Source organism: Rhinatrema bivittatum, chromosome 7 (assembly GCF_901001135.1).
Source record: "Rhinatrema bivittatum chromosome 7, aRhiBiv1.1, whole genome shotgun sequence".
In the NCBI taxonomy this organism is placed as follows: Eukaryota; Metazoa; Chordata; class Amphibia; order Gymnophiona; family Rhinatrematidae; genus Rhinatrema; species Rhinatrema bivittatum.
In genome coordinates this window covers 269,428,909-269,447,302 of record NC_042621.1, presented here as the reverse complement: position 1 = coordinate 269,447,302, position 18,394 = coordinate 269,428,909, and the positions used below count along the sequence as shown (strand labels likewise).

The window sequence follows — 18,394 nt, the reverse complement described above, 5'->3', positions numbered from 1 at the left end:
ACGTGTGAGCACTGTAATCTGTGCTACATTATCATATTCTCCCATCCCTCTGTACTAAGAGTTGTGCTTATGTGGTGAAAGAAAGAAGAAGCACACTGGGAACATTGTAATGGGTAGGTTTTCCCGCTGACTAAAACGGCCAATGTTTCACATCCAGCAATCCCTATGTACTGTGCTCTAATGTCTGCCCTTAATCAGTATGAAAAAAAAGGGAAGCCATAATCACCACTTACTTCAAGGATCTCAATTTTTAATTACAAATGCCCCCTCCCCCTCATTCTGCCACACTCCTGTTGGGCCTGAGAGTATCTAGGAGTGATGGGCTCTATTAGCCTAGGATTTGTCAGCAGGTTTGCATGTTAATGACCGTGCTTAATATTCATGAGTAAATATTTTAAAGAACTAATCACAGAAAACAGCCAAATGGCTGCTAAGATGAGCAAGTGAGCACAAAACTTCCTTCTGTGAGATATAGCACCAGAGAACAGAAAGGAAAATGAATATTAATTCATCATGATTAAGGAAATACAACAGGGAGAAGTGGTTATAAAGGAAGAGGGTAAAAAAGATGAATTTGAGTAATAAAATTAAATAAAGGAAGCCAAATGCAGTCTTTGGGTCTTTTTTTTTTTTTCCTTTGCCGATTCCTCTCCCTAAAATTTATGAAGCCAGCTATGAAAATTAGGCTGGAAGAGTCTTGCAACTTCAATCTGTTACATGCCCTGCTCCCCACAGTTCTTAGCAAATGAATTGAGTGCTACTGATACACAAGATTCTGAACTCAAACAGCAACAGTGGTCAAGGTACGTGGATTAGACCGTCCTTAAATAACACCTACACAGGTTTCATAACCTCGTGGCGTCCAGCCTCGTGACCTTGGGGATAGTTCTGCACTCAGTCACGCGGATATTGTGCATTATCTTCAAGTGCTTGGAGCAGCTTGGTCCTAGCTACCCTGAGCAAGGTATTAGGCCATTATACCCCAGTAAGCTCCCTCTGCTTTTCACAGCAGGGCTTGCTTTGCGTTCCTAACTTGGAGGTGACTCGATGTTCTGCATGTTCATATATAGGAATGAAGCTCTGGAATGTAATTCCAGCGGATTTACGCATCGAAAAGCATTACCTGACTTTTAGGAAGAACCTGAGGACATGGCTATTTTCACAAACTAATTAGTATTTTTGAATTGTATTCATTATTTAATTTCTGGTCATTTAGAACATAAGACCTACCATACTGGGTCGGACCAAAAGTCCATCAAGCCCAGTATTCTGTTCCCAATCCAGGTCACAAGCACCTGGCAGGATCCCAGAAAGTTGGTAGATTCCATGCTGCTTATCCCAGGGATAAGCAGTGGTTTTCCCCAAGTCCACCTTAATAATGGTTTATGGACTTTCCTTCCAAGAACTTGTCCAAACCTTTTTTCAATCCAGCTACACTAACAGCTTTTACCACATCTTCCAACAACGAATTCCAGAGTTTAAGTATGTGCCGAGTAAAAAAAAAAATAATTTCTCCTATTTGTCTATATTACATAGTAACTTCATTGCATGTCCCCTAGACTTTGTACTTTTTCAAAGAGTAAACACCCAATCTGTGCTTTTCTGTTCCACTCCACTATTTATTTCCCCTCGGTTGTCTCTTCTTCAAGATAAAGAGCCCTGACTTCTTTAGTCTTTCCTTCTACGGGAATCATTCCAGCCCCTTTATCATTTTAGTTGCCCATCAAAGGATACTAATGATGCATTAGAATTAGGGCATCCCAACAGTGAGGGTCCAATAATAAGAAAAGTAGTCCAAATGCCTGTAACTGAAAACTCACCTGAGCTAAAAGATTCCAATTTATCCCTATCAATTAAAAAAGCAGAATGAAAATACAAACAAAAAACACACTTTGAAATGTCTGTATTCCAATGCCAGAAGTCTAAGAAGTAAGATGGGAGAATTAGAATGTAAAGCAGTGAATGATGACATAGACTTAATTGGCATCTCAGAGACATGGTGGAAGAAGGACAACCAATGGGATAGTGCTATACCAGGGTACAAACTATATCGCAATGACAGAGAGGAGCACCCGGGAGGCAGGGTGGCGCTTTATATCTGGGATGGCATAGAGTTCAATAGGATAAACATCCTGCATGAGTCTTAATGCACAATTGAATCTTTATGGGTAGAAATCCCTTGTGTGTTGGGGAAAAATTTAGTGATAGGAGTATACTACCATCCACCTGGCCAAAATGGTGAGACTGACAGTGAAATGCTAAGAGAAATCAGGGAAGCTAACCAAACTGATAGTGCGGTAATAATGGGAGACTTCAATTACCACACAAAATCAATATCAATGGAGTCAAATAGTTACCCAGGGGAGATAACCAATCAAATGAATGGGAACTATAATCAAATTATAATTATAGCCTAAATGAAGGTGTCAGCAAGCCTGACATTTACCCAGTCACCTTCACCTTTGAAGGTAAATGATCGAGAAGACCGGTTGGTTATGGTAAGAAACATAACATCAGGCTTGCTGACACCGTCATTTAGGCTATAATTATAATTTGATTATAGTTCCCATTCATTTGATTAGATTTCAATTACCCTAATATTGACTGGATAAATGTAACACCAGGACATGCTAGAGAGATAACGTTCCTGGATGGAATAAATGACAGTTTTATGGAGCAATTGGTTCAGGAACCGACGAGAGAGGGAGCAATTTTAGATCTAATTCTCAGTGGAACACAGGATTTGGTGAGAGAGGTAACGGTGGTGGGGCCGCTTGGCAATAGTGATCATAATATGATCAAATTTGAATTAATGACAGGAAGGGGGACAATAAGTAAATCCACCTTCTAGTGCTAAACTTTCAAAAGGGAAACTTTGAGAAAATGAGAAAAATTGTTAGAAAAAAACTGAAAGGAGCAGCTACAAAGGTAAAAAAAAAAGTGTGCAAGAGGCATGGACATTGTTAAAAAAATACCATCCTAGAAGCACAGTCCAGATGTATTCCACACATTAAGAAAGGTGGAAGAAAGGCAAAACAATTACTGGCATGGTTAAAAGGTGAGGTGAAAGAGGCTATTTTAGCCAAAAGATCTTCATTCAAAAATTGGAGGGATCCAACAGAAGAAAACAGGATACAGCATAAGCATTGGCAAGTTAAATGTAAGACATTGATAAGACAGGCTAAGAGAGAATTTGAAAAGTTGGTCCAAGAGGCAAAAACTCACAGTAAGAACTTTTTAAAATATATCAGAAGCAAAAAGCCTGTGAGGGAGTCAGTTGGACCATTAGATGATCGAGGGGTTAAAGGTGCACTTAGAGAAGATAAGGCCATCGTGGAAAGATTAAACAATTTCTTTGCTTCGGTGTTTACTGAAGAGGATATTGGTGAGATACCCATTCTGGAGAAGGTGTTATGGGTAATGATTCAGATGAACTGAACCAAATTATGGTGAACCTAGAAGATGTGGTAGGCCTGATTGACAAACTGAAGAGTAGTAAATCACATGGACCGGATGGTATACACCCCAGGGTCTAGTGTTGGGTCCGCATTTTCACCGGCTTTGCCGGTCTGTGCGTCGGTCGGAGGGTTCCACAGGCGTTGCTTCAATCTCGCAACAGACGTCTCGTGCACGAGCGCGTTTGTGTGCCTGACGTCAGCTTGCCAGCGTGCGCTTTGGATAGGGGGTTGGTCGCGGCGCGCGCGAGTGTTTGGTGGGGGAACTGTTTGGGAACGAGGGATGGCCTCGTGTGCAGGGGCTTAAGCGTGTGCCTTCATTAGGGAGTGTAAGGGAGTCTGTGCCGGGACGTGGGACCTTGACGAGTTATGGGGCTCGAGCTGATTCCTATGCTGACTACAAAAGATACGTCACAACTTTATTTTTATAACTGTAATGAGAAGGAACATAAGAACATGGCATACTGGGTCAGACCAAGGGTCCATCAAGCCCAGCATCCTGTTTCCAACAGTGGCCTTGGCAACCTAACAGCAACCCTGAATGCAGCTTCTCAGTTTGTCTCTGCATAAGTTTTTTCTTTATTTTTGTTTGATGCCTTGAATTAATATATTTATTGACTGCTAGTTAAATATTTACTTGATCCGATGTTCCTGTTTGAAAAATAAATTATTCTACAATGGTTTATGAATAAATATTTCTTCTGAACTTCCTCTGAACTCAGTTCCATTCATCAACTCAAGGTCAGTTCTCTGAAAGACTGTTTTAATTTTAAAGATCCAGTTTTTGATTTCTAAGATCATTAATCAAACAAGAGTCCACAAAATAAGCTAGTAACAGAATTGGCACCAGTTTGAAACTTGTGAGCAGTAGCTCCAATCATCAGGGCTTCAACCCTGACTACTGACCATTTGCACATCTGTCATACACACTCATAATTAAATTCCCTCAGATACGTAAAAGAAAATATGTAAAATACAAATTTTACATCCATCTCACTCACTAAAGGCTGGATTTTCTAACGCTTTTCTCCCATTCTGTGTCTATTGAAAAATGCTTAGTAAACGACCCCCCATGTTTGGATAAAAAGCACTGGCTTGGAGTTTCTAAAGACCACGGTTAGAAAGTTTAAATATCAGTGGCTTGGAGAATGAAGCTAAAAATCACAAAAATACTTAAGTGCATGCATTTCCATTCATCCTGCCATGATCCCCCATCCTATATTTCTAAACTTGTCGGATTATATTTTAGGCTTTATAGACGGTTCAATTTAGTTAAAATGACATTACCTAGGCATTTTCGCAGTCACGTGCTCAGTGACCAGCATGAATGTACAATATTGTAAAATTGGGTTCAGTGCGTCACGAGGATCAAGCAAACCTGAAAGCGTGCCCGGATACAAAAAAGGTTGAAAAGCTCTGCTCTAGCCTACTGCATGCCGCATATGCTCTCCTGAGTCTTACTGAACTCATTATGCCTTGCAGTTTCGTCACTGTACTTCTTTCTGTAACCACTGTAAATTCTGATCTTCCACACTATGTATCTTCTCCCAGTATTTATTGTAATTTCATACTGAGCTTCTGGACCTATGACACCAGTGAACTCTATTACAGCACCGTTCTCTGATATGTCCTTTGACACCACCATGCCCATGACACCATGGGTTTTCCACCTTGATGGCATGGATTTGCAATCTTAATTCCAAATTTGTACTACCACTCCCTCTAACTATTGTAACTACTCTAATTCACTTTTGTAGCCCCACCTCAAGTCATTACAGTCAATAACTACTGGGATCCACATTACTCTCCGCATCTACTGTAATAATTGTGATCTGCTCTGAGTTACCGGAAACATACAAGTCCAATACAAAAGAATGGAACATGATGGTGACTCTTTCAGACCGAAGACTAAAGTGGATCTCTGAGAGACACAGGTTGAATATCACTGATCTATCTCAACACTTACATAATGCTTAAATGGCATGTTATTACCTTTTTCATCAACATGCTTAACTGAGTCACCCAGTCTTTGACACGGAACCACTCTGCATTCAGCTGCTCGGTGATGTGAAAATGGATATCCAAACGATAGTACAGGAACAGCTTAGGCCTTGAGATTGTCATTCCTAGCCTCTCCCCATTTTGCTGGAACAAAACAGAGGGGGCAATGAGCAGCAGTACAGACTTTTTCATATAATTTCTGCTCGCCTTCACCGTGACTTTCTCTGTTCTCGTTCCCATCCCAACATCGCCAGACTCCAGAACAGATTTAGCAATGAACTGGGAGGACTGAAAAGGAGGGAGAAGGGATTTCTTAATATGTGCCAAGCCACAAATTAAGGAAACCGTAACTTTTTAGCTTTCTTAGGAAAAGGGGAATGTCTGAAATATATTATTAAGTGAATATGGTCCCTTGTTTGAAACCATCAGGCCTGATTTTCAAAAGCATTTACCTGCTTAAAACTGGGTTTTACAAGAACAAATGCTTTTGAAAATTGTTAAAGTATATGCCATTGAATTGTCAATAGGTTTTACCCATGTTAAGAGCACTTAATGCTGGTAAATGGCTTTTGAAAATTGCTACAACTGTACGTTAGATTTACATGCGTAACCCCTTTGAAAATTCACCTGCATGTGTAGTTAAGAACATAATGCAACAAACGTCCATCAAGCCTAGCATCCTGTCTCTTACAGTGGCCAAGCTGGGCAAAGTACCAAACAGATCCTCATGAGGAAATGCATTCCCTGTTGCTCACTCCCAGTTTCTGGCAGTAAACAGGGGCATGCCCCAAGCACACCTGCCCATTAGCTGCTGATGGCTCTGTCCTCCAGAAACGTATCCAAACCTTTCTCAAAGCCAGGCATATAATGCTGGCAAGTTCTGAACCTCTGAAGTACTCGAATGCCTCAGGAAATGGAGGCAACCCGATACGGCCCAGCAGGATTTAGCAGATTGCAAGGAAAAGAACAGAGAATGTTTGATGTGCGCCAACCCTAAAAATTACAATGCTATTTACTCCTTACATTAGCTAGTAGTGCTACAATTTGAATTGACAGAAATGGCATGCTTCATTTAGTTCCCAAACTATTAAAAAAAAAAAAAAAAAAAGCAACACTCCTCCCAAAACCCAAACCAAATGAATTCCAAACATATTTATTTTTGTAATTTATAACCCGCTCGATCCCCAGGTACCTGGCGACTAACAGATTATATACATCATAAAAATTCCGAGAAGGGTATAACCGGCCCCTTTGAAAATTGTCTCTGCCCCCACTCCATCCCAACCCAACGTGCACGCAGCTATAGTGTGTTAGTGTGTGTGTGTGTTAGTGTGTGTGTTTGTGTGTGTGTGTGTGTGTGTGTGTTAGTGTGTGTTTGTGTGTGTGTGTTAGTGTGTGTGTGTGTGTGGACTCGCTTGCACACCAGGAAAGGTGGTCCGGAGGGGAACATACTGAAGATTTAGGAAAATGCTTTCTGCTGTCCAAAAGAATACACATGAATTCTGCCGGAAAGAGTGCTCGCACAAAAAGCAGGTGCCCGTCTGTGCGCACACTTTTTCCAAACCAGTTTTCAAAAGGAACCTGCTCCCTTTGGAAATCAGCATACATTCTGGTGCGGATTATAAAAGAGTTACGCGCGCATCCCTTTAAAACACCCCCCCCCCCCGCGCGCGCCGAGCCTATTTTGCCTAGGCTCGGTGGTGCGCGCAAGCCGCAAGACTCACGTATGTCCTGGGGCTTGCAAAAATGGGCGGGGGTGTGTCCGAGTGCCCCGACACAGCGGCCTGGTGTCAGCACTCGCAAGTTGCGTAACTCAACAAAATAAGGTGGGGGGGGATTTAGGTAGGGCTGGGGGGTGGGTTACATAGGGGAAGAGAGGGAAAGGTGGGGGGGGGGGGGAACGGGGAAAGCCATCGGGCCTCCCCTAGGGCTCGGCGCGCGCAAGATGCACAAGTGTGCACCCCCTTGCGCGCGCCGACCCCGGATTTTATAACATGCGCACGGCTGCGCGTGCATGTTATAAAATCAGCTGTACATTTGTGCGTGCCTGGTAGCGCGCACAAATGTACCCCTCCCCCCCGCGCGTAGTTTTAAAAATCTGCCCCTCTGTGAATAAAAAAAACTACCCACAGCCTTTAGCCTTCTGTGCATAGTCTGAAAGCTGCCCTCGTAGAGGATCATTTTCAAAACCATTCCCAGTGCTAAAATCGTACTCTACCCATAGGATTGGGCTTTTTAAAAACTGCCCTTCCTATATATGGGCAAGCTTATGTGTATAGGGCTTCTTTGAATTTAAGTTTACTTGCTGTGACAGGAGGCGTAGGGGTTTGGGACCACGCACGTGCTTTTTCATTTTCAAAAGTATGCATGGATGGTTTTTCTCCAGAAAACTAGCTGTACAAATTAGCATACTTTCACTTCTGTACACTGCTGCAAAGCCAACTCGTAAAAACGTAGCCGCAGACTTTGCGCTTAGAAGGCTAGTCTTAAAATTTGCCCCCCAAACTGCTCCTCGTACACATAAGCAGGGTCATTTTCAAAAGGGACTTCTGCAGATAAAGCATTGCTTTACCCAGGGAAATGGCCCATCTGAAAATTGCCGAGCCAATATGTGCGTTACCCACACACAGAAATACACCTGGACAGAGGCATTCTGGGAGGCAGAGTCCGGATGGGGTCTGCATTCACATGCATACTTTTCGATTTTGAAAAGTATCCAGCTTTTGTGGGATTATTTTCAAAACGGACTTACATGTATACGTGCTCTTTGAAAGCTGGTGGGACTTATTGCACATAACAGCCAGCAAAACTTATAAAATCACCCCCCTTGCTGTATTACTATATCAGTATACAAAGAGAGATCATGAAATACATGCAGTTAGATTTTGTTCGTACGTTTTATGCATTGTGTGCTGGTGGTTTCTGCGTTGAAATTATGCTGGCGTTCTTTAGGAAAACATTTATTAACCTAGAGCTGCAAGTCTTTCTCAATTTCTTACAGTCCTAGCATAAATCTTTTTTTTTTTATTCTTTTCACTTTAACAACCTCACTGTGATCTTTCAACCTGTAGGGTCAAATATACAAAACAGGTCAGCTAAACAGCAGTTTGAAACTGATTTGACACGAAATCTAATTTATAGCATTAGAACTCTGAAAAACATCAGATTGTGATTTACCAGATTCTGAAATGATTGTATAGTGGTTGGTTTAATAGGACACAGCCTAGCTTGCCTCACCAATCTTCTACATTTTTTGGAAGAGGTTAATATACACGTGGAGAATGGGTGAGCCAGTGGATACAGTGAATCTGGATTTTCAGAAGGAGTCTGAGAAAGTTCCTCATGAGAGACTCCTGAGGAAATTAAAAAGTCATGGGATAGGAGGCAACATACTATTGTGGATTTTGAACTGGTTAAAAGATAGGAAACAGCAGGACTAAATGGTCAAGTTTTCTCAGTGAAGGAAGGTGGAATGCCCCAAGGGCATGGGTGATTCAAGGCATGGCCAAGAGATCTGCACGTAAATACATATGTGCCCTGTCACGTACCCAGGTCCAGTGCCGCCTAAGTTTACTTCTGCTATGGAGGAAGTGTAAGCTGTTACAGAAAAAAATAAATAAACAGCTGTTTTGGAAGAGTGTCTGAGGGGAGTGCAGGCTATCAAGCCAAGGGGGGGGGGGGGAGGAGATTGGATGACCTAGCTCTTAACAGGTCAAACGGGTGGACGAACCGGTGAAACTGGCAATAGCATGGACGTGCGCCCGTTATAAAATACCCTGACTTACACGGCAGAATCGGGATTTGTGCAGCCACTTAAAATGAGGGCCACACATGTGCGTGCTCGGGCTATTTTATAACATGCACGCAAGTTATAAGATCACCAGGTCCCTGGGTGCTCGCCGACACACCGTGCCAATTTGAAAGTTTCTGCCCCTATAAGTATTAAGCCTGAAATCTTCCACTAACTGAGGATGTGCAGAGAACTACTGAAAACATCTTACAGCTTCTATAAAACAGTTTTAAAATGCTTCATTAGTCTCTGCTCTGCTTCCAGAAATATTTCAATATGTCATGTTTCTCTAGCAGGTCCTAGAGTACCTCATAGCCAGGCTGGTTTTCAGGATATTCACAATCAATCTGCAGAGACAGATCTACATGCAATGCAGGCAGTGCATGCAAATCTCTCTCATGCTTGAGAAATATTCTTTTAATCAAGAGCTACATCATAGACTCTCACTCACTTCACTGAAACAAGCAGCTTTCCATTTCTTAAAACGTTGCAATGACTTATACTTACGAGTTCCTGTACTGGGACAGAATTTTCAAAGACAAATCTTATTAGACTCCAAAAACATCAATTCACCATTGGGGGTCAAGAGTCAAATTATCACTACATAAAGAACTGCCATACTGCGTCAGACCAAGGATCCAGCAAGCCCAAAATCCTGATTCCAACAGGAGCCAAACTGGGTCACAAATACCTGGCAAGATCCCAAACAGTAATTAGATTCCACACTGCTTTCGCCCACAGATAAGCAGTGGCTTTCACTAAATCTACTTGGTTAATAATTGTTTATGGACTTTTCCTCCAGGAACTTGTTCAAACCTTTTTTAAACCCTGCTATGCTAACTGCTTTTACCACATCCTCCAGCAATGAATTCCAGAGCCTAATTGTGTGTTGAGTGAAAAAATATTTTTTTCTGATTTGTTTAAAATTTGCTACCTAGTAACTTCATGGAGTGTCTCCTGGTCTTTTTGAAAGAGTAAACAACCAATTTGGATTTACCCGCTCAACTCCACTCATGACTTTATAGACCTCTATCATATCTCCCCTCAGCCATCTCTTCTCCAAGCTGAAGAGCCCTAACCTTTTTAAGCCTTTCCTCATAGAGGAGCGATTCTACGTCCTTTATCATTTGGGTTTCCCCATGCCGAAACCTGCACAGAGTGGCAGTTGCAACCCTAAAGGGGACACAACGGGTTTGGGGGTTAAGTTCCATGTGAAAATTTAATATACTTTGGGCAAGTGCATATAAAATCGCTACTGATCAAACTTTTTCCTGTCTTCATTTACTATGTTACTATGTTCTCTGTATCCTCTTCAATTTCACTACATCTTTTTTGAGATACAGCAACCAGATTGCACACAGTACTCTAGGTGTGGTCACACCATGGAAAAATACTGAGGTACTATGCCATTCTCAGTTTTATTTTCTATTCCTTTTCTAATAGTTTCTAACATTCTATTTGCTTTTTTTGGCCACCATAGCACACTGTGCCAAGGATTCAAGCGTACTGTCCACAATGACACTTATATCCTTTTCCTGGGTGGTGACTTCTAATATGAAACCTAACATCCTACAACTACAGATTAGATTATTTTCCCTATGTGCATCATTTTGCACTTGTCCACATTAAATTTCATCTGCCATTTGGATGCCCAGTCTCTTAAGGTCTTCCTGGAATTTCTCACAATCTGTTTGGGATTTGACAAACTTGGAATACATTTTAGGGCTTATAATGGAATTTATTTTTGGTGCCTGTTTCCTTCCTGATAGATGATATAATCTTCTTGAAATATTGGGGAAAGTCATTTTTTTGTGTCATCTGCAAATTTGATCGCCTCACTCATTATTCCCTTTTTCAGATCATTTATAAATATGTTAAACAGCACCAGTCCCAGTACAGATGCTTGGAGCACTCCACTATTTACCTTCCACCATTGAGAAAATTGACCATTTAGTCCTACTCTCTGTTTTCTATCTTTCAAGCAGTTCATAATCCACACTAGGACATTGCCTATCCCATGACCTTTTGGTTTTGTCAAGAGTGTCTCGCAAGGGACTTTCTCAAACGCCTTCTGAAAATCCAGATGCACTATACCCACCAGCTCACCATTATCCACATGTTTATTAACCCCTTCAAAAAATGTAGCAGATTTGTGAGGAAAGACTTCCCTTAGCTAAATCCATGCTGATTGTGTTCCACTAAACCATGTCTATCTATATGATCAGTAATTTTGTGCTTTAGAAGAGTTTCTTTGATTTTTCCTGGCACGGACATCAGGCTCACTGGTCTATAGTTTTTCTAACTCTTCCAAGGGTTAAACAAAATTAATTTAATCTCGGAAAATCTCGGAAAAGTGCATAAAATGTGAAGTGTTTTGGGGGAGGAGTCAAGATGGCCAACACCAATTGCTGACAGTCAGAACCCCCAATGAATAACTCTGTTCAACAAGCAACGGTCGCTGCAGCTTCCGGCGCTGGGAAGATGCACAAACAGATGGTGCCGAGCATTCTCTCCAGTCCAGAAGCTCCAAAGGAAGGTCCCTCCCGTCCCCGCTGACAAGTGCAGGGGAATCCGGAAGCATCCTGGTACAGTTGCTGCTATCTGACACCATAACCGGTGAGTTCAGAGACCAGCAGCCTTGACGTGGCATTAGCCGCTGGAGCTCCAGAGATGGAAGAGCTATTGGGTTTTGAGGAGAATGAGAGGGTTCAATTAACTTCAGATGGCGAAGCTGGTTTGTCTGCCGGCCTGATGACATACTAACAGCAGAATGTCCTTCTGCAGAGGTACTGGGTACCAGTTTTTTCTTGCCCACCGCTTGCTGTACCTGGAACTTTCTCACTGAAGCAGATATGATGTGCCTTACGAATGTCGGCATAGAAAAGCCTTTAAATAAATAAAAATAAATAAATATGGGCTGAATCTTCCCTAAATGCATGTATTAAAACAACCGATGAACTTTGCTAAACTGGAAAACCAGGACAAACTTGTTAACGACTGTACTTCATACCTGCAGAGTTGTGAAAATAATAATCTCTCCACCCTACAGTCAACACACTTTGCCCTCATAAAGGATTAAGCGGTATATAAGAATTTTTAAATAAATAAATAGACCTGTTTCACAATAAATTTGAATATTTTGTAAATGCTACTAGAAGGAAAGATTTACATTTTGTTAATTTTCCTAGCCCGACAATTATCTCCTCACTGGATATGTTTAAACATATCTTTTTAGAAATATTGAAATTTCCACCTGGGGCTACGGCAGATTCCTCAAGAATATGCTACTCCCCCAGAAGACAATTGAGGTAACTGGTACTCAGGATAGCATGATATCTTGGGGTAGTTTGAATGTTTCTGCTCTTTTGGTAGCAACTCAGGAGGAGAAACAGTTTTAGCTGCTCTTCTGATGACTTTCGTTCTCAAAACCAGATAGGGTCTGGCTACCAAAAGATACATTCGCTTTTATGGTCAAAAGACATGGATTTTCTGATTTGTGCAAGACAACCCAGAAAACTGTAACAACTTTCTAGTACTGCAGCAGCAGGTGGTTTATTTGGGGCAGAATTTTTCCTTTAATTTCCTTCAAAATGTTGATAATTATTAGGGTGTATATTTTCTTTTTTTTATCCTCTACAGTTGGAAGGCTTTTGTAATATTGAGATGAGATCTGTATAGTAGCTTCTGGATGACTGGGATATTCCTTATTCTGATACATTTTAGGACTTATAATGGAATTTATTTTTGGGGCCTTGTTTCCTTCCTGATAGATGATATAATCTGCTTGAAATATTTGAGGAAAGTCATTTTTTTGCCTTTTCATTTTCTACTTGACATCTCTTCCCTTTATCATAGAAAGGATTTATTGGAAATGTTACATTGGCTTCATATTTATCTGCACTGGACATTCTCCCATGGAAGTAGCGGAATACAAGATTTTATAAATAAAATAAAGCAGAGTTGCTTACCTGTAACAGGTGTTCTCCAGGATGTTAGTCCTCACACATGGGTGACATCATCCGATGGAGCCCGGCACGGAAATCTTCTGTCAAAGTTTCACACTGAGAATGCCCAGCATGCCGTTAACCACGTGGGGTCCCTCTTCAGTCTTATAACATAGAGTTTGTGAAAAATAAAACAACAAACTGAAACAACCAAACTCCGTGGGGTGGCGGGCAGGTTTTGTGAGGACTATCATCCTGCTGTCCTTGGAGAACACCTGTTACAGGGAAGCAACTCTGCTTTCTCCAAGCCACATGGGTGACTAAGTAGCTCCAGGCCACTCCAAACATTTGCAGCAAAGAACCAGTGCCAATGTGCATAACAACTAAAGCTGCAACAACCCTAGAAGCAGGCCTGTACCCAAGGAAAGGGCCCACGGAAGGAGAGTTGGGTTTTCATAGCTGGAAGACGTTACGGAGGACAGATTGTCTGAACCGACTGTCTTGCTGGCCATCCTTGACTAGGCAATAATGTGAGGCGAATGTGTGGAGGGAACTCCAGGTCACTGCTCTGCAAATTTTGTGCGCATATGAGCCACTGAGACCGACATGGCACAAATCGAGTGAGCCCTGATGTGACCATCAAGCTGTAGGCCCGCCTGTGTGTAGCAGAAGGCAATGCAGTCCACAAGCCAATGTGATAAATTCTGCTTGGAGACAGGAATCCCTAGTCTGTTCTTGTCAAAGGAGATAAAGATTTGAGTGGAGAAGTGGTGAGGCGCCATCCGCTCTAAGTAAAAAGCTAGTGCTCTCTTGCAATCTAGAGTGTGGAGAGCCCGTTCACCCCGGTGAGTGTGAGGCCTTGGGAAAAAAGAAGGCAATACAATGAACTGGTTGAGATGGAACTCTGAAACCAACTTGGCAAGGAACTTAGAGTGTGCCTGGAGGACCATTCTGTCGTGATAGAATTTCATGTAAGGTGGGTACGAAACTAAGGCTTGCAGTTCACTGACCCTGCGAGGCAATGTCACTGTGACCAAGATGTCCTTCCAGGTACTTCAGGTCACATGAATGTACTGGTTCAAATGGAGATTTCATGAGTTGCGACAGGATAATGAGGAGACCACTGGAGGGTGAGTAGGGGCCTTTAGTTGTAAAAGCCCCTCATAAACCGCCCCACAAGTGGATGTGAGGAGATGGCAGAACCATCCATACCCTGGTGGTAAGCCCCTATGGCGCTGAGGTGAATCCTCACCAAAGTGGTTTGGAGACCGGATTCGGAGAGGGAAAACAGATAGTCTAAGAGCACGGGAGGGGAGCAGGAGAAGAGGCTCAGACCGCGTCCTTCGCACCAAGTGGAAAACCTCCTCCATTTCATATTGTAAGATTATCTGGTAGAAGGTTTTCTGGACGCTCGAATAACTCATGATACTCCTTCTGAAAGGCCAAGGGCCTGCATCGTCACTGTTGCATGGCGTGGCCGCACAGCCGCACAACCGGCTCAGCTTACCAACTCGGCCGGATCCACAGTCGTGCAACGGGGCATCCAGGACATCTCCTCCTGCAGGACCTCCGATGTCGCAGAACGTGGACAGGCCTCCAGGCGCTCGCCCCGCCTCTTAAAGGGGCCAGGGACCAGGAAGTGTCCCAGCCCCAGGAAGTGACATCAGTGACAGCTTCCTTTAAAGCCTGGGACCTGCCTGCCGGTCTTTGCTTTGCAACAGGTCTTCCTGCCTAGCTGTCCCTCTGCTTTTGGTTGTGATTTGGACTCTCTGACTCTGCCTGCTGCCTGCCTCTGACCCGGATTGCCTGACTGTACCTGCCTGCCGCCTGACTCTGACCCGGATTGCCTGCCTGCCTCTGACCCGGATTGCCTGACTCTGCCTGCCTCTGACCCGGATTCCCTGACTCTGCCTGCCTGCCTCCTGCCTCTGACCCGGATCATCTGACTCTGCCTGTCTGCCTGCCACCTGCCTCTGACCCGGATTGCCTGACTTTGGCTGCGTGCCTGCTGCCTGCCCTGATTCGGATTACCTTTTGGACTTTGCCTGCCTGTCTGCTGCCTACCTTTGACTCAGATTGTCTGACCAGCCTGCTTGCCTGCCCTGATCTGGACTACACGGGACTCTGTCTACCTTCTGCCAGTCTCCGACACCAGGCCGCACCCGAATTCCTCCTATCAGGTGAGGGGATTTCCTATTCACTGTTGAGTCTGCCTTCCGACAGTGAGGGTCCGTGGGATCATCTCCTGATAGCCCCATCTCACCTTGGTCTAAGGGTCCACATTACGGCTGGCAACAGCCAACAGTCACCCAGTCAACATCCAAGCTTTGAGGGGCCAGGGCTTGTAGGTTGGGGTGAAGGAGCCTGCCCCGGTCCTGCCTAAGCAGCAGAAGTCGTCCATCTTCCTGTTCTCCAGAGAGGCTTACAGGTCTATGTCCGGGGTCCCCCATAAGTAAAAGATCTTGTTTGCCACCTCTTGACTGAGGGACCACACGTAAGGTTGAAAGGCACGTCTCAGGGAATCCGCTAGGGTGTTGTCCACTCCTGGGAGATACACCGCCCTGAGGAGGATGCTGTTGTCAATGGCCTACGACCAAATGCAAACTGCCTTCTGACAGAGGGTAAAGGATCCCATTCCCCTGTTTGTTCAGATACCACATAGTTAGTTATCTGATTGTCAGTCTGAACAAAAACTACCTTGTTCATGAGCCGCTCTCAAATGCTTGGAGTGCATAGCGAATCGCATGCAGCTCCAGGAAGTTGATTTGAGACTGTGATTCTTGAACAGACCAAAGACCCTGGGTGTGGAGAGCCAAGTGTGCATACCACCCATCCAAGACGCATCTGTGGTGAGAGTGACCTTGGGTGGTGGGCTCCAGAAGAGAACTCCCTTTTCTAGGTTGGCGGGAGTCGCCCATCATGGAAGAGATTGACGTAGCAGTGTGGTGATTAGAACACGTGCACGCAGATCCTGTGAATCCTGGCACCATTGGGAGCGAAGAATCCACTGACCCTCCTGTCCCGAGGTAGGAAAGCCTTCGCCTGGGCAGTGTCCAATTGAGCCCCAATGAAGTCCAGTTGCAAGAACGGCTGGAGATGGGATTTGGGATAGTTGATCAGAAATCCCAGTGTTTCCAAAATTTGGATCGAAGTGCACAGGTCATTCTGCGCTCCCTTTCCTGAAGTGCTTTTGATAAGCCAGTCGTCAAGGTACGGGAAGACATGGATCCCCCGTCTCCGGAGATAAGCACCTACAACTGCTAGACACTTAGTAAAGACACGCGGTGCAGATGCCAGGCCAAAGGGTAGAATGTGATACCGGTAATGAATCCTGTCAACCAGGAATCAAAGGTATTGCCGATCCGCATGAAAGATTGGGATATGGGCATATGCGTCTTTTAAATCTAGGGAGCAGAGCCAGTCTCCTATCTTTAAAAAGGGAATCAAAGTGCCCAATGAGACCATTTTGAACTTTTCTTTTACCAAGAAACAGGTTAGGGCCCTCAGGTCCAAAATGGGCCGGAGTCCTCCGTCTTCTTGTGGATTAGAAAATACCTGGAGTATCACCCCTTGCCATGCTGACTGGGTGGAATGGATTTGACAGCCCAAGCCAGTACGAGGGCAGAGAGCTCTACTCGAAGGATTTGTAGGTCCCCTGATGGTCTCTACTTAGGACACGGAGTTGAATGGGGTGGTACTCGCCAGAAGTACCACCCCATTCATCTCCGTGAATGTTATGGAGGGCCATCGATCCACAAAGAGCTGGAGCTGATCCCTGACTGGGGAGTCAGAGTCCTGCAGTGAGGGCTGGCTCATGCTCCCTGGCTGCCAGTCAAAACCCTGTGGAGAGGTTCTATGGTGGAACTGTGGTTGCTCGGGGTGTCAGGGGCTGCCTGGGCCTCGCTCTGGGAGCAGGCCATTGAGGTCTAGCCCTTGGAGCTGGCGGGTAGTATTTTCTTGGCTGGTAGAAGGACCTCTTTGGATATTGCCAATGGGGCTTCTTGGGCGGTTGGGTGTCAAAGGTACTAGATGACAACTGCTGAAGGGTTTCATGATAGTCCTTCAGTTGCACTACTGCCTCCTTGATTCTGTCCCCAAACAGATTTTCCCCCGTGCAGGGCCAGGCAGTCTTGGACTTCAGGGCGCAAGTCTGAGGCTTGCAGCCACACCATCTGCTGAGCTCCTATGCCCGCTGCAGCGGTTCGTATGGCTGTCTTGAAGACATCATAAGCAGAGCAAACCTCATGTTTATTGCACTCCAGGCCCTGCTGGATGATTTTCTGGAAGTCCTCCTGGAATTGCTGTGGTAGGCCCTCACCAAACTCAAGGGCCTGTTTCCACAGGTTCCTGAAGTACTGCCCCATGTACAATTGATAGCAAGCGATCCGGGCAGTTAACATAGTGCTCTGAAATACCCAGCGTCCAAGGGCATAGAGAGCCCTATGCTCCCGTCCTGTGGAGCCGAGGCATGGATGCAGATCCTCTTTGCTTTCTTCAAGATTGAGTCTACCATCACCGATTGGTGGGAGAGCTGACGGCACTCGAACCCAGTGAACGGCTGGACTAAGTACATTGCCTCCGTCTTCCAGTTAACTGGTGGCACTGAGATGGGATGTTCCCAAAGGCAGGCTACCAACTCTTTGAAAATGTCATGGACAGGCACTGCCACTGCCTCTTTTGGGGTATCCATGAATTGAAGAATCTCAAGCATCTTGTGCCTGGTGTCCTGCTCTGTTAAAAGATGGAAAGGCACCAATTCTGCCATGGCTTTTACGAATCCCGCAAAGGAAAGATCCTCCGGGGGAGAGAGTTCAGAAGGCAGACCCTCCAATTTCTTAGTGGAGGACATGGACGCCTCCCCTTCCCAGGGGTCATAAGGGGCCTCCCCTCACTGCAACTCTTTTGTGGATGCAGGGTGTTGAAGACCCAATGGCGGGTGAGACGTAGGCCTCAAGGGCACCGAGAAAGGAGCCGGAGGCATCGATGGGCCTCGAGGTCGTAGGAGCGCCTAAAGGAGATTGGTGGCACCGAAGGCACCAGTGGAATCGATCCCAATGGCCCTAGGAGCGCTGGGAGGTGGCGAAGCACCATGCATCCCTGAGCCGAGTTGCCGCTCACTGGTATGGGGGCCGGTGGCGGTGGCAGCGGTGCTCCCTTCGGCCGCAAAGGGGCTTGGGGCACTGGAGTCAGCTGCATCAGTAGGA

At 44.7% G+C, this 18,394-nt stretch overlaps 1 protein-coding gene across 1 annotated transcript in view; it reads right to left on the bottom strand.

The window, feature by feature from the left end:
* Positions 1-18,394, bottom strand: part of LOC115095902 — a 51,086-nt gene that overhangs the window by 18,998 nt on the left and 13,694 nt on the right. The window contains exon 4 of the mRNA XM_029610222.1: positions 5,448-5,600. Within this exon, the coding sequence (XP_029466082.1) occupies positions 5,448-5,600 (153 nt within the window). The remainder of the gene's footprint in view (positions 1-5,447; positions 5,601-18,394) is intronic.